Source organism: Lactuca sativa, chromosome 6, assembly GCF_002870075.4.
Source record: "Lactuca sativa cultivar Salinas chromosome 6, Lsat_Salinas_v11, whole genome shotgun sequence".
In the NCBI taxonomy this organism is placed as follows: Eukaryota; Viridiplantae; Streptophyta; class Magnoliopsida; order Asterales; family Asteraceae; genus Lactuca; species Lactuca sativa.
This window is the reverse complement of record NC_056628.2, coordinates 85,414,159-85,440,256: the sequence shown is the minus strand read 5'-3', so window position 1 is coordinate 85,440,256 and position 26,098 is coordinate 85,414,159. Positions and strand designations below refer to the sequence as shown.

The 26,098-nt window shown below is 39.7% G+C and overlaps 2 protein-coding genes, 1 long non-coding RNA gene and 1 other non-coding gene across 5 annotated transcripts; 1 reads left to right on the top strand and 3 right to left on the bottom strand.

Annotated features, from left to right (window-relative positions):
- Positions 1-18,897: 18,897 nt before the first annotated feature.
- TRNAG-UCC (transfer RNA glycine (anticodon UCC)) lies at positions 18,898-18,969 on the bottom strand. Its single transcript has one exon. It is a non-coding gene; the product is annotated as a tRNA-Gly (tRNA).
- A 758-nt stretch (positions 18,970-19,727) lies between these two features.
- LOC111886421 (uncharacterized) lies at positions 19,728-25,159 on the top strand. Of its 2 annotated transcripts, none has more exons than XM_023882753.3 (3): positions 19,728-20,104; positions 20,219-20,286; positions 23,437-25,159. In XM_023882753.3, the coding sequence occupies exon 3, from the start codon at positions 23,442-23,444 to the stop codon at positions 25,044-25,046; it is 1,605 nt and encodes a 534-aa protein (XP_023738521.2). In that variant the 5' UTR covers positions 19,728-20,104; positions 20,219-20,286; positions 23,437-23,441; the 3' UTR covers positions 25,047-25,159. The 2 variants fall into 2 exon arrangements, with proteins under 2 accessions (XP_023738521.2, XP_023738455.2); XM_023882687.3 differs by having other exon boundaries at positions 23,433-25,159.
- Positions 21,586-22,549, bottom strand: LOC111886646 (protein argonaute 5). Its single transcript, XM_023882930.3, has 3 exons — positions 22,464-22,549; positions 22,219-22,356; positions 21,586-22,127 (listed from the first exon to the last, which is right to left on the bottom strand). Exons 1-3 carry the CDS (start codon positions 22,515-22,517, stop codon positions 21,708-21,710), a joined length of 612 nt encoding a protein of 203 aa, XP_023738698.1. The 5' UTR covers positions 22,518-22,549; the 3' UTR covers positions 21,586-21,707.
- LOC111886747 (uncharacterized) lies at positions 22,675-23,265 on the bottom strand. Its single transcript, XR_002848544.2, has 3 exons — positions 23,136-23,265; positions 22,845-23,048; positions 22,675-22,735 (listed from the first exon to the last, which is right to left on the bottom strand). It is a non-coding gene; the product is annotated as an uncharacterized LOC111886747 (long non-coding RNA).
- Positions 25,160-26,098: the final 939 nt, after the last annotated feature.

Genomic DNA, 26,098 nt, shown 5'->3' with positions numbered 1-26,098 from the left:
TGTCTAGAATAGTCTGTGGTTGTCATCCCTACTCTGCTGAATGATGGGGGGCCATCGTTTGGGTAAAGGTTTCACTCATTTTCCACTTTTCTCTCTCATCTCAAGATCTATATAACCTCTTATCTCATTATCCAACTCATCCTTTTATCACACACCAACTATCTCATCTACCTAACATATTTGTAGATATAAAATACATATACAGTTTAACTCATTTAAAAACTATATAAAACATCCATTCCACACTCATCTCAAATAAACAACAATATATAAACACATAGCACGTATTTCATAACAAATACTTCATATTTAAGTGTTAGAAGAAAGTAACTACACACTCACACAAAACATATACTTAATACATTCAAACAATACTTTTATTAAAATCGTGTTATGAAAGGGACTATACACTCACTTGATTAGAAGATGATCGAACAACACTACGGCTTGTAGAAGTAGTATTCTTTGGTGAAACCGAAATATCTTCACACACCGGGTTTCTCGCGGACAGAGCTTCGACTCGGAAACTATTTTCTTCTCGGGATCTTCGGACTTCGGGACTTGCTTCGGGTCTCGGGATGTCATTAGGGCTTCCGCGGGGGGGGGGGGGGGGGGGGGGGTTAAAATAGGGCTTAGAGGGTCTATCGGGAGTGAGAGAGCAAGAGAGGAGCAACCAAATTCGGCTGACCCTCGATTTCTATTTATAGGGAAATTTATTTGGGTTCACGTTATGAGTTTCAAGTGCTCACGTCATGAGCCTGATCGTCACTGCATTCGTCGTCAAACCACTTGGGTCTGACAGCTCCAGAAGGGTCAAATCTCTGTGTTCACATCGTGAACACAGTGTTCACGTCGTGAACATTGACATAGCTTTGGGGTTCGCGCCCCAAACTTCAGAAATTCATAACTTTTGCATACGAACTCCATTTTCAACGTTCTTTATATCCACACGTAGGTGAGATTATGTTCTACAACTCTCATTTAGAATTCATTGGCGAATTTTGACTTTATTTTTAATATATTATTTTTAGTAGGTGGGAACAGGAAAACTCCGTTCAAAATTCATAACTCCTTCATCTGAACTCCGTTTTCGTTTGTCTTTTTGTCATTACGCTACTATTAACGAGATCTTCGATTCTCGTTTAAGTTGTGTCGGCTAAAAACTGCTCGATCTAATATTTGAATTTCGGGTTGTATACTGCTAAGCCAAAACTTCGAAAAATCATAATTTCCTCGTACGAAGTCAGATTTGGGCGTTCTTTTTATGCACGCTCTCAGTTTAACGTATTCTACGACTTTCGTTTAGATCTCTAAGGCTAAATATCGCCCTATCAAAAATTCACTATTTACGTTGCGCTGTGTCGTGCCAGTTCTGTCACGGAACTTCGACAGGTCATAACTTCTTTGTTATAACTCAGATTTCAGCATTCTTTATAGGTACGGAATCCTTGTAACATATACTAAAACTTAGCTAAGATTACTCATTCTAAATAATCTTCCATAAAAAAGTCATTTTTGATGCTTATCGTCTTTAAATTGACTAGCCCGGATCTACGGGCGTTACAACTGTGCAGACTCAATGTCTGCAATCCATCTCCTGGCAACCATGGGATCCTTCACCCCGTGAAAGTCTAGCGCAACACTGCCTCTGAAGTCCTTAAAGGACAGTGTGCGTGATCCTGACTGGCTGGTCGCCATGTCACTCCTGAACGCCCTGAGGCGATCCTCCATCAACTCGATAATCCCTTCCTTGATCGACCCAAAGATGATCGGGGTCGCATCAACGATGCATCTAGTGATCTCGGATGTGATGAACCCGTGTAGCCTCTCGTCCACTGGTTCGGAACCTGAATCCGAACCTGATCCCTCTCCTGAACTGCCAAGTGTTGCCGTCGGACACAACACTACCATTCTGCAATACATAATGACAAATGTTAGTGATACTGATACATCTCAAGGGATCACATCTATCACAAGTTTCCTGTTCTTGTCTCATCCTTCCTTGACTTAAGTACGGATCCTCTGGTTTCAGTAGTACGGGCCCATACTACCTTCCGCATCTATCCGTACTTTCCTCAAGAACTGCCTTGACTCCACCAAGTCCTTTCTACTACTGCTGGTCTCTGCTACTCTCATCCTAGGCTTGCCCTAGGGTACCTCTAACTCCACCCAAACCAGTCCTCAGCTACATAATGCATCAATACAATAGAAACCAATCTAGGCTCTGATACCACTAATGGGTTTTGGCCATAAGAACATCCTATGTGCTCATACAAACCCTAATGCTTGGATCTAGGTTTCTCTATTGTACATGCAATTTATCCAAGACTATAAACCCTAGATCTAGCATATGATAATCAATATAGCATATAATTAGGGTTTAGATCATACCTTGACTGTTATGTAGCAATAACAATCACAAATCCTCCTTGTAATGACTTTAGAAAGCTTAGAGTCACAAGTGTCACTCCTCTAATGGTTCACAAACACCAAGAGCAAGAGGTTGAAGAAGAGAAGTTAAGGAGGCTCTCAAAAACGTGTGGAAACCCTAGAAGGAAGCTTTTTCACGTTTTTGGGGGGCATAAGGGCTCTTCAAATAGTGAGGCTATTAGGGTTATCTAATAAGGAAACCCTAATTTGGATGCTTAAGCCCTAAGCAACCCATGGACTCCTTTCCTTAAAGGCCTTGAACGATTTCTAATGGGTTTCCCCATATAATTTGTCCATGCTTATAATATAAGGCAATCCATAACCCAATTGCAATTATCTTATAATTACAATTCCAGTCCCTTAAGTTTAATTAATCTCTTTTAGTCACAAACTTAATTGTTATTAATTCTTGACTAATATTAATAAAACAATATGATTTCTCCTTTAATATATTATTCCCATAATATATTAATAAATCATATTTAATCCTTTCTCTCCATAATTCATCCTATCAAGTTGCTTTGGTGAAGGCAACCCAAAAGGACCATGCACCATCGGGTCAAGTACATACCAAAATAGTTATGGACTTAGACACTAATCCAACAGTCTCCCACTTGGATAAGTCTAATAACTATTCTGCGTATGACTTCAGATCATAGGGAATCACGAGAGTCTCATCAGATAGACATTTCTTCAAGTTGGAGACGTGGAAGGTCGGATGTATGTTACTTAGCTCGCGGGGTAAGTTTAGTTTGTAAGCTACAGGGCCGATTCTGGCAAAAATCTCAAAAGGCCCTATGTACCTCGGGTTTAACTTTCCACGCTTCCCGAAGCGTATAGTGCCTTTCCAGGGCGAGACCTTCAGAAGGACCCGGTCTCCGACCTGGAATTCCAAGGGTTTCCTTCGTTTGTCGGCGTAGCTCTTTTGTCGATCCCTAGCGGCTTTTAGTCGTTCACGTATCTGTACAATCTTCTCGGTCGTCTCTCGAATGATCTCTGGACCAGTGAGGGCGCTATCAGGAGTTCGTCCCTTAGCTAACTGAGTGTCTCCCACCTCGGCCCAGCACAAAGGGGATCTGCACTTTCGGCCGTAGAGAGCTTCGAATGGAGCTGCCTTGATGCTCGTGTGATAACTATTGTTGTAGGAAAACTCCACAAGAGGTAAGTGTGTATCCCACGATTTCCCGAAGTCGATCACACAAGCTCGCATCATGTCTTCTAATGTTTGGATCGTCCTCTCACTTTGTCCGTCAGTCTGCGGATGGTAGGCTGTACTCATATCCAGCCTCGTCCCTAGTGCCTTTTGTAATGATTGCCAAAACCTAGAGGTGAACCTACTATCTCTGTCTGATATAATAGATATAGGGACGCCATGCAATCGCACTATTTCTTTTATATAAGTCCTAGTGAGCTTTTCCATCTTATCCGTCTCTTTGATGGGTAGGAAGTGGGCGGACTTGGTCAACCTGTCAACGATGACCCATATGGTATCTAATCCACCTGCTGTCTTGGGCAGCTTGGTGATAAAGTCCATTGTGATTCGCTCCCACTTCCATTCTGGTATTTCTGGTTGTTGGAGGAGTCCTGATGGCTTTTGACATTCTACTTTGACCTTCGCGCAAGTAAGGCACTTACTTACAAAGGTAGCGATCTCTGCTTTCATGTTCGGCCACCAGTATAGCTTTTTGAGATCCAGATACATCTTATCTGAACCCGGGTGGACGGAGTAACGAGTGTTGTGTGCTTCTCTCATAACCAATTCTCTGAAACCTCCATGGCGTGGAGTCCAGATTCGGTCCATAAAGTAATAGGCTCCGTCACTCTTAACCTCCAGATTTTTATCCATTCCACGCAGGAGTTCTCCCGTCACATTTCCAGGCTTTAGAGCTTCCAGCTGAGCCTCTTTGATCTGCGTGGATAGATGTGAGTGTATAGTCATTGTCAACGACTTGGTCCTTCGTCCGGAATATTCTTTTCTGCTCAGGGCGTCTGCTACTACGTTGGCTTTCCCGGGATGATATCTAATTTCACAGTCGTAATCGTTAAGTAATTCGACCCATCGACGCTGTCTCATGTTGAGTTCTTTCTGGTTCAGTATATGTTGGAGGCTTTTATGATCAGTGTACACCACGCTCTTCGTCCCATACAAGTAGTGTCTCCAGATTTTTAGTGCGAAGACGACCGCTCCTAACTCAAGGTCGTGAGTAGTGTAGTTCACTTCATGGTTCTTTAGTTGTCTCGAGGCATAGGCGATAACTTTGCCGCGCTGCATCAAGACACAACCGAGCCCCTGATTGGATGCATCACAGTATACAACAAAATCTTCAGTTCCTTCGGGAAGGGATAATACTGGTGCGGTGCATAGGGCTCGCTTCAGGGTCTGAAATGCCTTCTCCTGTTTCTCTTCCCAGTCGAATGGCACACCCTTCTGTGTAAACGTGGTGAGAGGCTTCGCAATCCGAGAGAAATTTTGGATGAATCGACGGTAGTAGCCAGCGAGGCCTAGAAATTGACAAATTTCCGTAGGCGTCTTTGGTGCTGACCAGTTCTCAATAGCTTTGATTTTGGAGGGGTCCACGTGGATTCCGTCTTCACTAACCACGTGCCCTAAGAATTCAACTCTCCGGATCCAAAACTCGCACTTAGAGAACTTCGCATACAACTTCTCGGATCGCAAGGTTTCCAGAATTAATCGCAAATGATTTCTGTGCTCTTCCTCGCTTCGAGAGTAGACGAGAATGTCGTCGATAAAGACGATGACGAACTGATCTAGATATGGACGACATACCCTATTCATCAAGTCCATGAATACTGCGGGGGCGTTAGTCAGTCCAAAGGGAATCACTACGAATTCGAAATGCCCGTAGCGGGTTCGGAAAGCTGTCTTTGGAACATCTTCCTCAAGCACCCGTAATTGGTGATACCCCGATCTAAGATCAATCTTGGAGAAGTAACTGGCTCCTTGGAGTTGGTCGAATAGGTCGTCGATACGAGGGAGAGGATAGCGATTTTTGATCGTGAGTTTATTGAGTTCCCTATAATCGATGCACATCCGAAACGACCCATCCTTTTTCTTCACGAACAAGACCGGAGCTCCCCACGGTGAGAAGCTCGGTCTTATAAAACCCTTGCTAAGCAGTTCGTTGAGTTGACCGGATAGTTCTTGCATTTCGGCGGGCGCTAGGCGGTAGGGCGACTTAGCTACGGGGGTAGCTCCTGGAATTAGGTCGATTCTGAATTCAACCTGTCGTTTAGGAGGTAGGCCTGGGAGATCCTCCGGAAAGACATCAGGAAAATCGCATACTACTGGAATGTCTTTTGGATCTTTCAACTTCCGGTTAGTGTCGACGACGTGAGCAAGAAAGGCGCGATATTCCTTGCGCAAGTATTTCTGAGCCTGAATACTAGAGATGATACGAAGGTTTGTACTTGGCTTATCTCCGTATATCAATAGGGCCTCTCGATTCGGAAAGTTCAGGCGAATGGCTTTCTCGGAGCATAGAATGTCGGCGTAGTGAAGGCTTAGCCAATCCATACCAACAATGGCATCGAAATTTTTGATTGAGACTGGTATAAGATCGATTAGAAAGGGGTGATCATCTAACGTGAGAGTACAACCTATATAGATTTCATTAGAGCTTTCTGTCTTCCTATTAGTCATTTCTACAATGAATGTTTCTTTTAGTGGTTGAGGGGTTTGTTTGAGTAGGTGTTTAAAGTTTTGATTTATGAAGCTTCTTTCTGCACCACTATCGAATAAGACACAGGCATAAGAGTTGTTGAGAAGAAACGTACCCGTGACGACTGTGGAATCGGCTACTGCTTCATTGTGACCGATAGCAAGTAACCTTCCAGTTCCCCCAGCATTTGCAGTCTTCGGACAGTTCTTCTTAAAATGGCCCGCTTCACCGCAGCCATAACAAGTTGGGGTCACTCCCGTACCAGGAACCTGTGTGATAGGTTTGGGAGGGGCCTTGCAAAATCGGACAGTATGGCCCTTCCGACCGCAGTTGGAACACTGCAATTCACGGCATGGACCGTTGTGGTGAAAAGGGCACTTGGGACACTTAGGCAAGTTCCCACTGTAAGCCTTTGGCGGGGCTGGAGCAGTTGGTACGGCCGGGGTGGTGGCAGCATGAACCGCCACAATTTGCTGATCCCTGGAGGCGGTTTGAGTCTTCTTGCCCTTCTTCTTATCCCATCGTTTCCTTTTTCTGTCAGATGATCCGGATGGTGCAGTGGTAATTGTGGTTGATCAGACTCTGGGCCAATTCCTTGGCGCTGTCGAAAGTGGTAGGGCGTGAAGCCAGAACATTTCCTCGATACGGGGGCACTAAACCCCAGATATAACGTTCAATCTTCTTGCTTTCAGAGGGGATCATGTTGGGACACATAGCCGCCAAGTCGCAAAACTTGGCCGTATAAGCTGTTATGTCGGTCCCCTTCATCTTGAGGTTCCAGAGTTCTTCCTCAAGCTTCTGGACGTTGCCCCTAGGGCAGTACTCTCCTCTCATAAGATCTTTTAGAGTGTCCCAGCCCATGGCATTGGCTGTGACCAAGGAGAGTGCGTTGACATGGCCGTTCCACCATGACAAAGCCCTGTTAGTGAGGGTAGCGGTAGCGAACTTGATTTTGCTCTCTTCGGGACAAGAGCACATTTCGAATACAGCTTCGGTCCTTTCGAACCATTGGGACAACGCTAGAATTCCTCCGGTACCATCAAAGAAAGCAGGTTTACAATTCATGAAGTCCTTATAAGTGCATCCCTGCACTCGTTGGTGGACTTCACCAAATCTAGAGTTTCCACCGCTCGCATCACCCGAGTTCATTTGGGCCATGGCTGCTGTTACAGCCGCAGTCACAGCCGCTTGGAACAACACCGGATCGAACTGCGGAGGAGGAGGTGGTGGAGGAGGGGTTTGAGTTTCAGGTCTTCCTCTGCTGGGACGCTTTCGTGGAGGCATCCTTCACTGGAAGATCATAGAAATGATAGCAATAGTAAGAGCCTATTGCGAATATGAATAGAGTGTTTCGTGGATTAAATCAACATAATCCAAGATCAGGGTAAGAGCTATAGCAATAGAGAAATCATCTGCCAATATACTGGTATTAATGATGCAACAATAGTTCATGAAAATTGACCTAGCAGTAGTTCTTACATCATACCATAGAGAAATGTTGGCAGTTTAGAGGTTCAGCTAGAGTACCTTTAAACTAGGAACGTTTACAGACAAGAGACCTACGGAACATAGAGATAAAAGGCTAGTCCTTTAAACAAAAGAGTGAGGTAACTAGATGTCTTCTACTGGCGATGGATGCTTGTCGGGCGAATCCTTAGATCCTCCAGTTGATGCATGACTTCTTGAAGGTGTCGATCATGAGCCCTTTGGTGTGCTCGGAGTTCCCTAACTTCAGTTCGGGATGCGGCTAGCTGATGCTGCAGAGCCTCGTTGGTCCTCCTTGTCCTGTCCACGGCTTCCTCAAGTTGGCGAATGCGAACAGTGTTGAGGTTTGAGTTGGCATCCACTTCTACAACTCGACCAATAGCAGCTTGACCTTGCTCAACATTCCTGGCAATCCTTCGGATCATGATGGGCAGAACCCGATCGGCTGATCCTCCTTCGCTTATGTTGTAGAAACTTCGGTCTCCATTGTAAGGCAAGGGCTGACCCTGCTCCTCGCTCCATCGACGCAAGGATATTGCCCACATAGGAGTGGGGCCCTGAAATGCGGGTCGGGGGTTAGGGTTTGGGGCTTCAGGGGGTTGGTTGCTGACTTCTGGCTCGGAGCTCGAGCTATCCGAGAAGCCTTCAGCATGATGATCATCCAAAGGAATAGGGTGATCGTCGTCTGACTCCTCTTCGAGCCATCCTCCATTGCCCTGGTTCGGGAAGTACGGATCACCGGGTAGGTGGAAGCCAGCCATGCTATCTACGCGAGAAGGGGGAAAGAAGATTAATAGACGCACTATTCTAAGATACTTATAGGAGGAATCATTACCAGTTGACCCAATACTTGCATAGTGCATACCGATTACATGTAACCGAAGCAAGATAGTCCTTCGAATAAACCACCCTAACTTCAGACCCCCAATCAAACAAGAACAGGGAATGGAGCAAAGGCTGCAGATTCTGAGTCTATAGCGCCCCAATCACATGTAATCGTGGTGTATCCACTTAGCAACTATTGTCCTACTAGTAACGACCCTTTTTGTTAACACATACGTATAATCTAGAGATACAGAATACTCCTATAGTATTCTTATGTTAGCGTCATTGTGGTATTGTTGGTAAGTTTTAGACTTGTTGCAACATCACAACCAAACTTAGGCACATGCTAGTCACTCCCAGGAAAACGTAGTTGACCAGGCTACATCATCCTGAATGTGACTATATGTCTCTAAATCCAAATTGTGCTGCCCAACAATCTTAATACTTTTGTTTTGTTCTAGGATGATACTGATTCCTGTGTTTCATAGTGATGTGTGTATATATACTTAGTTAGATCTTTTAGATACTTAACAGTATATATTTTTGGTCAGAGTGTTTTAGTCCCGAAGTGTTTATAGTTCGTATATCTTTTATAGGTTGATATACTTGATTCACTATAAACAATGCTCTGATACCAATCTGTCACACCCCAAAACCGATAACGGCGGAATACGTTTCGGGGTGGATGACGTAGTGAACAGTATCATCACAATTGCATAATAGTAGAAACAAGAATCATACAACCATAGTATTACATAGTGAATTTAATTACATGCGCTTTGTAATGTTTAACAATCACTCAAAAGTAATTCAAAAATAAGAGATGGGTCTTGTGTGCTCCACCTTCTCCAAAATACTGCGTCTGTACCTGTCTATCTTTGACCTGAAGATACAAGTTATTTTGAAAAACGATTATCAGCATAAAGCTGGTGAGTTCATAAGAGTTTAGTGTGAGTTTTTGTATACAAAGCATTAGTGTTAAAAACGTATCATTTAGGTTCATAAGTAGTAGAAGCTTAGAAAAATCCCATATTTTCCAGGAAATACATTGTAAGTGACAATCTGTGAAAAGTATGCATTCTTTATTTCTTTGAAAGCAGTATATTGCAAAAATACATTGGCAAATCTCCAAATAACAAAAGTGATAGGATAAGTTAAGCCCGTGATCAATGATAGAGGTGCGAGCTTCCTTTAGAGATAGATACTTACTTACTTCGGGATGTGGTTTAACATTTAGTGTAGTATTTTGGAGTAGTTGTAGGGTATTCCTTGTACATTACCAATAGTGAGGATAATAGAGAATTCCCATGACCTTCCCGGTCATGCACAGTGTAGTGAAGTAGTGGCATCCCTGGGCCTGTACGGCACGGACTGAGTTAACAGTCAGGATGTAATAGCGTCTGCCCCGTATAGATCTATACATGTAGAGTCGTCTCCCTGCTGGAAAACTCCGGGCGTAGTGGATAGCGAATAGAGTATCTCGTAGTGGGTTAGTGTATTATTGTTTGTTTAGTGTTTTCTCTGTTGTTATAGTGTAGTAATCTTTTAGTGTTGATCATAGTGTATTCTCTTACTAGTGTATCGTCTAGTGATAGTGAGTATTATAGTGTAGATGGTAAATACTTTAACGAGTAGTAGCGGTAGCGACCCTAACCATACCTATTATGGTTATCTTAGTGGGGATGTTTCTTAGCACGTTAGTGACTTTAGCATTAAGTGAAAGCAGTAATATTCGTATCCCATACTGATATACAGATTTTATATAAGTAAGAAATCAACGACAGTCGGACGGATAACTACTACCCTAAGCCCACAATCAAACAAGAACATGAAATAAGGCGAGATATCGGTCCTAAGTCCTCCAAGTCTTATTTATATAAATATATCAGAGTGGTTACATTTTATAAGCAAATTGATTAAATAAAAGTATTTTGCCAAATGAACATTTAAATTCTGGTTCAATGTTTAAAAATAGTTTGAAAAGGGTAAAACCCGTTTTTAAGGCATAGGGGCAAATCACATGTGATTTGATCTAAGAGTAGTGAATCACATGTGATTAATCCTTGTAACTCGGAAACCGTTCTGTAAAACTTTACATAAACATTTGTAAGCAACTTGTATCTCCCCCCTAAAACATGTAAAACACTTGAAAGGTTCATTAAAGGGGTATGAACTCACCTGAAATCGAGGAAATCGGGTGAATCGGGTAAAAGTGTCGATTGAGCGTTTGGTACCAAATAACCACTTGAGCACCTTTTAGGACCCTAATGTCATATGAAATATGTATTTTACAAGAAGTTAATCATCTTATGCTTTTCATTATAGTATTTGGACATTCTAGTGTCGTTTTCGGGGTTTTAAGGCCTAGAAAGGGTTCTCGGGAGTGGTATAAGGCCATGATTGATTTACGGGAGGGTCCATGAGTTCACTCTTTTAGAGTTTATGGCCTAAAAGCCACCCATTGGGAGTTTACGGCCGTAAGCCCCCTAGGCTTGGCCGTAAACTCTTGTGACACTCCAAAATGTGTGTTTAGGGCCTTATCTCACTTCCTTGATTTAGTGGTGTGTGTTTTGGACCAAGAGGGAAGGATTAAACATCCTCATTTGTGATATTTTTGGGGAGTTTACGGCCAAGACTTGTTCTTGGGCCGTAAACTCCTATAAGTCCTTCAAGATGAAGGTTTTACTTGTACAACATGGTCCCAAATGGCTTAGAAAAATCCTAGAAGACCCTATAGTGAGTTTGGAACAATTTGGCAACAATTTTTGGGGAGTTTATGGCCCAAGAACATCCTTGGCCGTAAACTCTTCATTTGGTGTCAAAATGAGGTGTTTAATGGTACAACACACTTCCAAAGGCCTTAGATAAATTCCTTTCATGCATTAGGGTAGTTTAGGGACTTGTTTGACACAAAAACTTGGGTGTTTACGGCCCAAGCTTAGCCTTGGCCGTAAACTCCTCTTTTTGTGTTCAAATGATGTTGTTTAATGCCTTTAAGCCTTCCTTGTTGTCAAGTCTAAATTTCTAAACACCCTAGAAGAGTTTTTGGAGCCTTAAACATGGATTTGTGGGGTGTTTGAGGTGTTTACGGCCTAAGCACATGCTTGGGCCGTAAACTCCTTTTTAAGCATCATTTTCTTGTGTTTTAATGTCCAAACCCTTCTAGCTATAAGCCTTAATTAGTGTACTAGCTTAAAGGAAGGAAAAACATGGCCTTGGGCATGAATTTGGGGGTTTACGGCCTAAGGAGCTTCTTAGGCCGTAAACTCCACTTTGAACCTTGATTCCTATGATTTTTGGCCCTCAAATTCAATGAAGCATGTCTAGGATAAGATAGAGGATGAGTACTTACGTTTGGAGGTCGGAAATTAGTGGAATCGGGGCCGATTTCGAGTCTAGAGAGAGAAAGTAGAGAGAGAGTGAGTGTGTAGTAAATGAGTGTTCAAATGTTGTGCACACACCTTGCATATGTCTCGGGAATCGCACCCGATACACGGCTACCCGATGTTTAAAGTTAACTGGGTTAAAACTTTTTACCCGGGTGAAGTGGTTGAAAAGGTAAAACAACTCTATTAGGTTAAACGGGGTTAACACACATGAGTTATATTACTTATGATAATATTAAGTCATGCATAGACTTAGATATTCGGATTTTGACGGTTCCAAATATTACATAAAATAACGTATAGTGACACGTTCCGTTAGTGAAAATGGGGTTTGTAACGGAATTCGATTTGGGGTTGTCACACATTGAGTCACCCTTTGCCACCTTTTCTTAGAACCATTTAGTGTGCCGGTAAACCACACACGCTCCACTAACGTCTTCGCAAGGGCACAAAGTGTAATTTCATGGAATTGCATCAATTCACTTTTGCCTAAGTAACTAAGATTGAGAATTTGTAAAACATTTAGTTACTTTTTTACTTCATTATACTTATAATGGAAGGTTTTTGTCCTATCCTACCTACCCGTTCGGCTAACGACCCTCCACTAGTCAAGAGTGCGGTGGGTAAGAGTGGATACCCATTCAATCGCCATTTTACAGGCAGTTTCCTTAAACACCCCTTATAGACCAGCTTCGTGACTGAGGCCTACTAACGGTAAGACTGACTTTTACTTATACATATATATAATGTTAGACTTTTAATGTTATACATAGTATAGGGTGTATTTTACACTTTTAAAATACTAGGTGGTCAAATTTAATGATTATACTTTTAATTCAATTAAATATAAACCAAAACTTTTATGAATTTATTAAACCTCTTTTAATTATACACTTTAATTAATTAATAAAACCATAAGGGTGTGATTTGAACTTTTCAAAACAATACTAGGGTTTTAGAATTTAACATTCCTAGATTAAACTTTTAATCAAAAATTTAAATTCCAAAACTTGAGGACAAGTTTTGAAACATTTCAAAAACTTAGGATTTAGAATTTAAATATACATCAAAATTAAACTGTTAATCAAAATTTAAATTCCAAAACTTGAGGGCAAGTTTTGAAACCTTTTCAAAACATTAGGGTTTCAACTATTTAAATTTCAAAACTAAACTTTTGAGTTTAAATTTAAACTATAAAACCTAAAGGGGAAAATTATAACCTTTCATAACACAAGGATCAAATAACAAATAATATAAATTAAACAATTAATTTCATCATTATCTATATTTGACCTAATTTCAATTTCTTGCAAAATAAGTTACCCAATTAATACAAATAATCAACTTTAATCATATAAGGAAGTTATTATCTAATCAACTGGTAATTATCTAGTGTTTTGGCAAGGATATTTTTTAAGAAACAATAAACTTCGTATTTTATAGGTTTAAAATGAATATGGTAATTATCCTTAAGCAAAACAGCAACAAAATCCGAAATTTCCTCTGTCTGACGCTCCGACTCGCCGAGTCACACTTTGGAACTCGCTGAGTAGGGCTGAATCGCCGAGTCCAAGTAGTGACTCGCCGAGTCAGGTCGAACAGTAAGCCAGATTTCGATTTTCAGCTACATAATGCATCAATACAATAGAAACCAATCTAGGCTCTGATACCACTAATGGGTTTTGGCCATAAGAACATCCTATGTTCTCATACAAACCCTAATGCTTGGATCTAGGTTTCTCTATTGTACATGCAATTTATCCAAGACTATAAACCCTAGATCTAGCATATGATAATCAATATAACATATAATTAGGGTTTAGATCATACCTTGATTGTTATGTAGCAATAACAATCACAAATCCTCCTTGTAATGACTTTAGAAAGCTTAGAGTCACAAGTGTCACTCCTCTAATGGTTCACAAACACCAAGAGCAAGAGGATGAAGAAGAGAAGAGAAGGAGGCTCTCAAAAACGTGTGGAACCCCTAGAAGGAAGGTTTTCACGTTTTTGGGGCATAAGGGCTCTTCAAATAGTGAGGCTATTAGGGTTATCTAATAAGGAAACCCTAATTTGGATGCTTAAGCCCTAAGCAACCCATGGACTCCTTTCCTTAAAGGCCTTGAATGATTTCTAATGGGTTTCCCCATAGAATTCGTCCATCCTTATAATATAAGGCAATCCATAGCCCAATTGCAATTATCTTATAATTACAATTCCAGTCCCTTAAGTTTAATTAACCTCTTTTAGTCACAAACTTAATTCTTATTAATTCTTGACTAATATTAATTAAACAATATGATTTCTCCTTTAATATATTATTCCCATAATATATTAATAAATCATATTTAATCCTTTCTCTCCATAATTCATCCTATCAAGTTGCTTTGGTGAAGGCAACCTAAAAGGACCATGCACCATCGGGTCAAGTACATACCAAAATAGTTATGGACTTAGACACTAATCCAACAGTCCATACATGCCATACATAACCAAGAGCCATACATAAACAACATATCCATAATCAAGTAAGGTGCTATATGCAAAACATAGTCTTGCTAAGGTGTTATGTGCTAAACATAGTCTTATGGTTATGTCACGGGTTGGATGTGGTCTTCCTAGTCAAGCCTGGGGCCACACCCTCGGTCTTACAGATAGGTGCCAAGGGCCACCCCCTGGTCTTCCACGCAAGCATCACAAAGACAACTATACATACTACTCTACTAGGCAATTCAACATATAGTGTGCCACGAGCCACCTCCTGGTCTTTCATACATAATAGCATACAGTGCGCCATGAGCCACCTCCTGGTCTTTCATACATAATAGCATACAGTGCGCCAGGAGCCACCTCCTGGTCTTTCATACATATTGCCGAGGGCTAACCCCCGAGTCTTCTTGCCAGACGTAATAACATATTGCGTGCCAGAAGCCGTCTCCTAGTCTTTCATGCGTAATGCCTAGGGCTAACCCCCGGGTATTCCTATCATACATAAACTAAATGGGCTGGCATTATGGTCGTAGAACCATACAAACAGTGAGGAGACTCACCTCAGACTGAAGAAGCTGCTGATAACCCTCTGTCTACTATCCGACAACTCTCTGAACCGTTGCTCCACTAGCTCCCCGAGCTACCAATACCAATAATAACAATTAGCCTAACTGTCCTCCAGAAGTCAACCAAGTCAACTCTGGTCAAGGTCCTTCTCAAGGTAAAAGTCAACGGTTAGAGTCAACTTCCAATTGACTCGACTAATCGATTTGTTCTCCCAACTCGTCGAGTCCATGCTCCTCAAATCCCAAAACAACCCCGACTCTACTCGCCGAGTCTAGCAACAACTCGACGGGCTCTCCTTCAACTAGACATTCGGTACCATCTTCAACCGACTCGCTGAGTTTTTCTACAACTCGTCGAGTCCATCTTCATAAGCTAAAGAGATTGCGTAGGACTTGCCGAGTTCTTCATTGAACTCGTCGAGTACCATGATCTTCATGTCCATTATGGACACATACTGGCTGAGTCCTTCTTTAACCTCGCTCACTGATTCGACTCATAAACAAAAGGGTTTGGGTTTGAAACCCGACTTGTCGAGTCCATGAACTGACTCACCGAGTCCATCTTATGACAACTCTATTCTGCCGATTACAGTCCATTCCAACACCTCAAACTCGTAGATCTGGACTCCTTATGCTAGCATTAATTACACATAAAGTTGCTAACTTTACGTGCATGCAAAGGTGTTATGAAGCTGAAACTCTTAATCCAAGCTAGAAAGAAGGTCTAGGCCATGAAATGGGACCTTAGCTGGATAAAGCCAACAACTTTGAGCTTCTAAAGCTCAAGAGTGTCCAGATCTATGTCCAATCCATCCTCAAAGGCTTAATACTCGGATTGACCTTGGAAATGGTCCAAATGTGACCAAATCTATGCTAGAAAGGGGATCTAGATGATTAACAGTCAATGTATAAGCTTTTTACCTCTAAATGGTCTGAAATGCTACCCAAACTCTGGATCTATAGCTTCTTCTTGCACCACCAAGGTCCTTCCTCCTTCTCCAAGCTTCAATTCACTCTTAAGGCAAGAACTAGCTCAACAATGGAGTTGGGTGGCTAGGGTTTTGGGTTCTGGACGAGAGAGGCTGTAAATGAACCCTAGAGAAAAGAATAAGATGCTTAAATAGGGTACCAAGTCCCGAAATTAGGTCTTCCCAACCCAGACCAGACTCGCTGAGTCCACTCTCCGACTCGTCGAATCGGTCACTTAACCTTGCACATGGATCTCACTCTGACTCGTCGAGTTCTTCCTTGGACTCGACGAGTTGACCCCCTTTGACTTAGGGTTTTATTTCCTTTCCGGGTCTTCTGGATTCTGAGTGTTACATTTTGATCAACAAGAAAACTCACCATTTAATAACGTAGCAGAAGAAGAAGTTATAGAAGAAGAAACGATACCAGATGTTCCAATTCTAATGTTCCACATGTTGATCCTCAGAATATTGCTCCAATCAAAGGATGTACTAGAGTTACTAAGATACCTTCTTGGTATAATGATTTTGTGATGCATTGTAGTCAAAATCAAATTCCAAATTCATCAAACAAAAAGGTTTTGAACTCACCTCATTTTCCACCCACCTATCCATATATTGAATCTCCTATTCTCAATTCTACACATAAAACATTTCTTTGTTCAGTTTCAAAAGTATTAGAACCCACATCTTATTCAGAGGCATGTGAAAATCCACAATGGGTTGAAGCGATGCAGAAAGAATTAAAGGCTTTAGATGAAAATGAGACTTGGACCATTATACCCCTACCAGAAAATAAGAAATCCATTGGTTCAAAATGGGTTTATAAAGTCAAATTGAAGTCAGATGGGACCGTAGAACGTTTTAAGGCCCGATTGGTGGAAAAGGGATATAATCAAGCATATGGTATTGATTATTTGGATAGTTTTCACCCGTGGCTAAAATTGTCACCGTTCGATTATTACTATCCATATCTACTTCAAAAGATTGGTTCTTACATCAACTGGATGTTAACAACGCTTTTTTACATGGTTATCTAGATGAAGAAGTCTATTTGGCTCCTCCACAAGGTTATTTTAAAGCTAAACAAGGAGAAGTTTGTAAGTTGAACAAATCGTTGTATGGATTGAAACAGGCAAGAGGACATTGGCATATAGAGCTTTGCAACAAATTATTGAGTTTTGGCTTTAAGGAATCTTCTCATTATCATTGTCTTTTCATTAAAGGAGAAGGTAATACATTTATGGCATTAGTGGTTTATGTTGATGATGTTTTAATCACAGGACCAAATGAGGAGCTGATAAAAGAAGTAAAAGCTAAACTCCATGAAGCTTTCATTGTTAAAGATTTAGGCCAATCCATTTATTTTTTGGGTGTTGAATTTCTCGAGACAGAGAAAGGACTATATGTTAATCAAAGGAAGTATGTTATGGACATTCTTGATGATGCAGGTCTTACATGAGTTAAGCCAACCAATACTCCTGTGATGAAGAATGTTCAATTATGTAATGATAAAGGAAAACCTTTGATTGATCCAGAAAAATACAGGAAACTTGTTGGAAGATTGTTATATTTGAATTTCACAAGACCAGACATTAGTTATGTTGTGCAACAACTAAGTCAGTTCTTACATTGTCCTACTGAAATTCATTGGAAAGCTGCAATTTATGTACTGAAATATCTTAAAGGATGCCCATCAAAAGGTCTATTTTTTAGTAAAGATTCATCACCAATGACAATCACTGCATACAACGATTCTGATTGGGCGAGCTGTACGGATACAAGAAGATCACTTACAGGATATTGTATCTTCATAGGATCATCATTAATCTCTTGGAAGACAAAGAAACAAAAAACTGTATCCAAGTCTTCATGTGAAGCTGAGTATAGGAGCTTAGCTGCTACAGTGTGTAAATTAATGTGGATTAGTTATATATTACGAGATCTCAAAGTAAAATTGAAGATTCCAATTGCATCGTTATGTGATAACAAATCCGTTATTCATATCACAAGAATCCAATATTCCATGAAAGGACAAAACACTTGGATATAGATTGTCATTTAGTAAGAGAACAATACAAGGCCGGATTTGTTCTTCCACAACACATACCAACGATTTGTTCTTCCACAACACATACCAACAAGATAACAATTGGCAGATCTATTCACGAAAGGTCTATGTGGTCCTCAGTTTCAGTTTCTTTTATCCAAGATGAACCTTGATGACATTCATCAAAGTTCATCTTGAGGGGAGGATATCAACATTATCAGTGGAGCTGAGGGGTTCAATTGTAAATATAGAATAGATCAGGGACTCAATTGTAAGTAGCTAGCTGTTTGTTCTATGTTCGTTGTTTACTGTATAAGTTCATGTTCATTCTCTGTTTTCAATTCAAGGTGAAATAAAATTGATTTTCACTTGTTACTTTCTCTCTCTAATGTGTTCTTGATTGTTTGAAAGCTACAATCTTGGCTCAACATCATCATCAGTTACACCACTAGTAAAGGTTAATCTATATTCTATGATTAATCATTCAGGGTTTAGGATTTATGAATAAATAACACAATTGTTTTATGTTTTAGGTTTTGCTTGGTGAAAAACCTGAAAGCATGTTGGAGAATGGTGTACCTTCAAGATCTGGACTGCAGACTGTTCTAGAAGTTGAGTATCCAGACCAATTTTTGGCCGACTGTGGCCCCCATATATTCTGAATTGCAGTCACGATGGGGATCATATATTTTCCTAGAAATAACTCAAATAAGTGAGTTCATTATTTTACTTATATTAAATAATTAAAATATATATCAATATAACCAACCAATATGAAATAAAAGATTTTTACGTAAAAAAATTGTATGTTGCTCTTGCAGCGATTCCATCTTCCAATAAAGATCTCTTCTGTGAAGACATGGCCACCTGTAATATACTCAACAGTGCCTATACTTGCAGCTATAGAGCCCCAACTTAACACATCATCTTATCTTGTTTATGTACTAGCGGTTTTGTATGGGTTATGCATGGGATGATAAGATTACGAGCAAACACTTTCTTTGCAAGATTAAAAAATGCGTTTGCCGGGAGTCGAACCCGGGTCTATTGCTTGGAAGGCAATTATCCTAACCGTTGGACTACAAACGCTTGATATGAATCTTTCAAACCAATATGAACCTTTCAAACCAACAGTGTTACATATAGCTTACTCCTAATTAAAAAAAAAGAAAACACCGGATCTCATATTCTAAGAGCTTTTAAAAGTCAGTTCAGTTTAATATATTTTAAACAGCTAAGTAGCATTGAATACAAATTACCAAAACCTATATAATTTTTTCAACTTGAAAATGTGTAATTTGTATTCAGTTCAGGGTTCAGTTTGAGGTTAAACCTGTTCCAAAACACCAAAACCTATTAAGATTGGTCTGTTTTTTTGGTTACTTTCCATATTCTATTCTAAAAGGGTTTTGTATGGTTTATGTTGGAGACTTAATGTCATCAAGCATTTAAGGTAATTGGTATTTACCCATATATCTAAAAGGTATTTAGGTTATGCTCAAGTAAGAGTTAGGGAGCATGCAGTGTACACTCATATAAACTAATATGATCGTTGACACAACGAATGGTAGGGTCTAGGGGTCATGAAGGCCTCCAAGCGCAGATCCTTAAGATGCCTTTGAAGTCTAGGTCTTGAAGGCGTAGGTATTTAAGCCCTGAAAGGCATAGATTTTGAAGCCTAGGTCATGAAACATTGGTGCCAAAAGTGTAGGTAGTGAAGGCTGCTACTGATCGATGGCTTTAAGGCAAGCTGCCAATATCCAAAACTGCTGATCCACTTTAATGAAATTTTTGGTATACATACAGGATTTGATCAGGAAGCCTAGGGTCTAACCACTACTAGAAAGTGGACTTTCAGCTACGGATTTAGAGAGGGATCTATTCTGTAGCAAAATTTTGGCTTATAGAGAGGGAATTACGAGAGATCTGCGATGGTTTAAACAAGTATTTTATTTATTCAACATATAGCATATTAGAGAGGGTTTAGCGAGGGATAAGTTATGGATCTTACAAGTCTTTATCGACGCGCCCTTATTCCTCGGTAATCGGTGGAAAACGAAGGCATTTGGCGAGGGTTCAACGAGGGAAAAAAAATCGTCGACTTGTTGCCATCTGGTATGTATTTAACGAGAGAACGCCGAGGGAGCATACACACGCTATGTTTTTTTAATTGAAGATCTCTCGCTGAAATTGACGAATCCAAGTCCAGTTTCACGAAGTTTGTGTAAGTCTCCTTCCCTCCCAAATCTGCTTTATCACTCCAATTGAACACGAAGTTTGTGTAAGTTTGACTCTCGAGTTGCAGCTTAACCTAATCTCACCTTCTCCGTTCAAACAGATGACGACACCATGGACCATTGCAGCTTCCGATTCCCGCAGCCTATTCTTCCTTAACTTCTGATTCAGGTAAACCTCTTGATTTTATTTGCTTTAGTCATATATTAGGTTAGGTTTGGTTCAATTGCACAATATATTACGTTAGGTTTAATTTCTCCGTTTTTTTTCCTTTTTCAATCGTCATTCCTCTTATATCGATTGTGTTAGGGTTTAATTTCTTACTCTTTGCTACTGATCGGCTCAAATATGTAATTTTGAATAATTTTTCAATCTTATTAGAATAGATACTTAGAATAAGAACTTGATATAGGGCTTGATTGGTTGCTTTAGTCCTATATAAGCCTGGTAGCATAAGTTTTGTTCATCAAAGCCTCACCCTGAAGCTCTCCTGTCATCTCTGTACATGTATCCATATGCTCTGCAGCAAGCCCAACAACATCAGTTTCTTAGGCAATCATTGTTTGAATGGAGAAGATTCATCACCCATCTCATAGTTATAGGATGAACTGCTTCATCAAAAAAGTAAGTTATAAACTTGGAGGAGGCAATCTTATGCCATTGTTCAAGAAGCTATTCTGATGTAATGGTCACTACTAGATCAATTAGCATCTCAAGCAACATGCTTCTAACAATAATTTGTTTCCCCATTGATTCTCTTAAAATCTCATTTCTTCATGTTAGCTCTGGTGGATCAAAAGTCATGATCACAAACCTAAGAACATGTTCCTAGAATAGTGACTAACTTTTTCTAACACTGGAACTTCAACATCACCCCTGTGAAGTGTAACTAACAGATGCAGGAACTGTGGGTGTATGTGTATGTGTATGTGCATGGACAACCATACCCTTTTCAGGTTCCTTTGGTCAACAAACACCCTTTGACTTTCTTTCTGGGTGTGTGGGTATCAACATGCTTTGCGTTTTGTTAAGTTAATACCCTTTGCCCTCTCCATTTCAACCTCTTTCTGAGCTTTCTTCTTATCTAGTTTAGCATGTTTATAGTTTTCTTCATGAGCTTTTCTAAACAGCCTCACAAAGTTCAAAAGGGTCTGTGTAACTGCATTGCTGCCCCTGTATATATGGGCTAGGGCTGTTTCTTTTTGGATTACAAGACTCTCTCTTTTCATACCCGAATCTCCATCTTTTACAACAAGCCCATCCATTATATTAAATAAATAAATAAACAGTCAATACATAATAAACAATCAATAATAATACTAGTATCCCTATCCATCATCAAACAGATCCTCTGTCCTTTTACATATGACATATGACATATCCATCTCCTCCTCTTTTTTTTCATATTTAAAGCATTAATTAATTAATTAATAAGATGAATATAACAAGAAGACTACTACTACTGAAACAATTATTTATATTCACAAACGCTTACTTGGATCCCCAACGCCAACATCATCCGCAAAAGATGACGAACCATATAAACTCCTCCTTTCAACAGCTCGATCCCTATAACCACTATGAGCCTGCTGCTATTGTTCTTTACCAGACATTGCTGACTGTACATGTCCATGTCCATGTACAGGCGCCTCTGAAAACCGTCTTCTACCACTCACTGTAGCTGCTGGTGGTGTGTAAGACCCCAAAGCAGATGCATCTGTCCTAAATGGCACTGCACATGAATTATTCACTTCCATAATTGTAGTTGTTGATGCAACATTATTTGAACCTGACCCTGACCCCACATATGTAGTATCTGATTTCACCACCCCTCTACCAGACCCCCTTATCACACCTCTTAAAAGTTCTCTGATTAAGCCAGTATGAATAACTCCCCTTCTTGCATCAGTCGTGGTTGAGTACAGATCCTCAATGATCTCTTGTCTGTGGGGCTGTGCGGATACTAGGGCTTTATACTTTGTCACTTGAGGCCAATCCATTGAAGCAACCACCTTTATTAATTATATTATATTATATTAATCAATAACAAAAATACAAAATTAGATTTTTCTTTAAATACACAAACAAATGAAAATAAGTTACCGCAGCAATGGAAGGGCTTGAATCCTCTCCAGGTGAAGGATGAGTTACATCAGCTCCAAAAATTATTGTTGGGCGTTCTGTGATGTAGGGAAGTCTATTAGCAAGAGCTGCAGCCAAGACTGAGTTTCTTCCACCAACCTAATTATAATTATAAATAACATAATACAATTCACTACATTACTATTATTGTTATTGTTATTATGTTGCTAAAAGAAAAAGAATAATGGTAATTGATAAGTTGATACCTTAACATTGATCTTCATTGCAACATTTTCAAAGTACTGATTGCTAAGCTTCATGACATTTTTTGGCTGACAGCATTAGGAAATGACAGCATTATGGCATTAGCCTTTGGAAAGAAAATGGAAAACAGATTAGTTTTTTAAATAAAGGGCATAATGGTCATTTTAAACTAGATCACTTATGAGGAACAGAGAAGGCATGAAAATTGAAACCAGCCTTTGGTATCCTCTCAGAGAAATAGCTTCCAGAGAGTACTTGGAGTAGGGCTCCATTGCTTCATATTATCATATAATAAATTAATAATCATAAAAAAATAGAAATAAATTTTTTTTTGGCCAAAATATAACAGTAAAAAGGTAGTAGAATAAAATAAATACACGCACCTATGACCAACAGAATAAAGAGGAAGATCAACAAGTTGAGTTGATGACACGTCATCATTAGGCAATCCAGATGTTAAAATCGAATCCAAACACAAATGAAACTTGTCATAAACTTCTGTAGCAGCTTTTGAGTGATCAAAAGTCACATTATATGGCACAGATATAATAAGATACCCTTCATTTGCCAATAGCCCTAAAAGATAGCTGCATATAAACATCATATTTTTTACATAAACCAATTCTTTTTTTGGTGACCCATAATTAAAAATTAATGAAATTTTAACAACTCACCTATAAGTAACTTCAGGAACTGCTCCAATAAAAGCACCACCAAGAAATTTAATGATTGCTTTAGGCTTCTTTCCTTTTGGTGGAGGAATAACTAAACAAGAATCAAGCCTCCTATATATCTTATCATCATCTTTATCCTATATAGTTCTAGTTTTCCATAATTATCTTTTTGGTGATGTTTTTTAATAAAAATAAGTATTTCATGTAGTATAACTGTAGTTTCCAAGGATGCTTTTAGTAATGTGGATATGATTGCATTATCTAATTTCTAAATAATAGTTATATATTTGTTTGTAGCTAGTCATTATGTCACCACGTAGTGATAGAGATTGGATGTACAAAAGGTTAGATCATGGGTATCTTAGCACAACATATCATGCATCCGTCAAAGGATTTTTGGATGTTGCTTTTTCTAATGAAGCAACTGTTGATGGGGATTATATTAGATGTCCTTGTTTTAAATGCAAGAACATGTATTATAAAACAAGAGGTAATGTAGAGCTTCACTTGTTACAAAACGGTTTCACTCCTAATTACACAACTTGGTGGGCACATGGTGAAAGAAATACGATATCTCAGCATGAGGAAGAATCTTCTAATCCGATGCAGGATCCGATGGAAGATGATGATGACGATGATGATGTTAATGGGTGTACACAAATGTTGATGGATGTAATGGAGGAACTCCCGAATCCAAATGCCAAGGGGTTCTATGATATGTTGGAAGATGCTGATGAACCTTTGTGGGATGGATGTGAAAATTATTCAAAATTACAAGCTGCAACAGAGTTGTTGCATTGGAAGTCAGAATACAATATATCTGAGGCTGCTTATGATCACATACTTCCTATAATTAAGCGGATGCTACCCAAAGGTGAGAAACTAGTTGAGAACTTCTATGAGACGAAGAAGCTTTTGAAAATAATTAGACTCCCAGAAAAAAAGATCCATGCTTGCAAAAACCATTGCATGATATTCTATGGGGCAGATTCTGATTTGACTAAGTGTCGAGTGTGTGATCATGATCGGTACAAGAGTGGCAAACTGCCTTATTTGGTTATGAGGTACTTGCCGATTGCTCCTAGACTCCAAAGGTTGTATTTGACAAAAAAGACGGCAAAGCAAATGACATGGCACTATGAACATCAAACGCAACCGGGTTTGATGGTCCATCCAAGTGATGGTGAGGCTTGGAAGCATTTCGACTCAATGCATCAAGAATTTTCAAGTGAACCACGGAATGTTCGCCTTGGGATATGCACCGATGGGTTCAGTCCAAATAACTCAAATACAACCCCGTATTCATGTTGGCCTGTTTTCCTTTCAATTTATAACTTGCCTCCTTGGATGTGCTTAAAAGAACCATATGTTCAATTAAGCATAGTTATTCCTGGAAAAAAGAGCCCAGGTCAAAATATAGATTTGTTTCTCAGGCCGCTAATTGACGAGTTAAAGATGCTATATACAGATGGTGTTGTCACTTATGACGCTTCGACTAAATGCAATTTCACAATGAAAGCTATACTTCTTTGGACAGTTAGTGACTTTCCTGCTTATGCAATGTTATCGGGTTGGAGCACACATGGCAAGTTAGCATGTCCGTATTGTATGGGTGAGTCGGGGTCGTTTCGGTTACACCATGGTAGTAAACCATGTTGGTTTGACTGCCATCGAAAATTTTTACCTGAACAACACACATATCGGGGTGACAAAACAGGATTTCTGGCTAATAAGGTTGAGCGATCTAGCCCCCCACCAATATTAACCGGTGATCAGATTTGGGAGCAAGTACGACACTTTCCAACTGTTTATGAAGGCAAACCTTTTAGAGCAAAGAATGCAAAATTGCTTGGTTTCGGGATTACTCATAATTGGGTTAAGAGGAGCATCTTTTGGGAGCTACCATATTAGTGGAAGTTGTTAATACGACACAACCTTGATCCCATGCACATTGAGACAAATGTGTTTGAAAATCTTTTCAACACCGTGATGGACACTCCGAAAAGCAAAGACAACATGAATGCAAGAAAAGATATAGAAATGTATTGCAATCAAGTGCAATGGCATACATGGAAGAAGGGAAATAAGGATAGGAAAAATAGAGCATCGTTTGCTTTGAGCAAAGAACAAGTAGCTAAAATATGCCAATGGTTGATTAAACTTAAATTCCCGGACGGATACGCCTTAAACTTGCGGGGGTGCGTTAATGTAGATGATAATAGCTTTTACAAATTCAAGAGTCACGAGTGCCATGTATTTCTTCAAAGATTGTTGCCTATTTCTCTAAGAGGTATGGTGCCAAACTCAACATGGGATGCAATTACAGAGTTGTGTACATTCTTTCGTGTAATATGTTCAACGGTGTTACGCGTAGATGACTTACAATGCTTGCAAACTACTATTATTGAAACCATTTGCAAGTTGGAAAAAATATTTCCACCTGGATTCTTTGATTCAATGGAGCATCTTGTTATCCACTTAGCTCGAGAAGCTATGCTTGGTGGTCCGGTTTAATATAGGTGGATGTATCTTTATGAAAGGTATATTTTTTACCATACAAAATATTCTACCATAAAACCTATGGAATTTCTAATAAGTCTTTTCCAACATCTTTTTAGGAAATTGGGATCAATGAAAAGAAAGATAAAAAACCATACGAAGGTTGAGGGGTCCATTGTTGAGGATAGGGGTGAGCAAAAAACGGACCGCTACTAAAATTAACCGAAAAAACCGCATAAACCGCAACCGACAAACCGCAACCGCAATTAAAGCCGATGGTGAGGTTTTCTGTTTTTCAAAAACCGCAAATTTGCGGTGCGGTGCGGTTATTAGTTTTCAAAAACCACAAAAAAACCGCACCGCCCCGCATATATTATATACAATTTTTTTAATTAATTATTAATATATTAAATATTAAAAACAACACAAGTTTCATGGATGAAAGATGGATAAAATATTAGAAG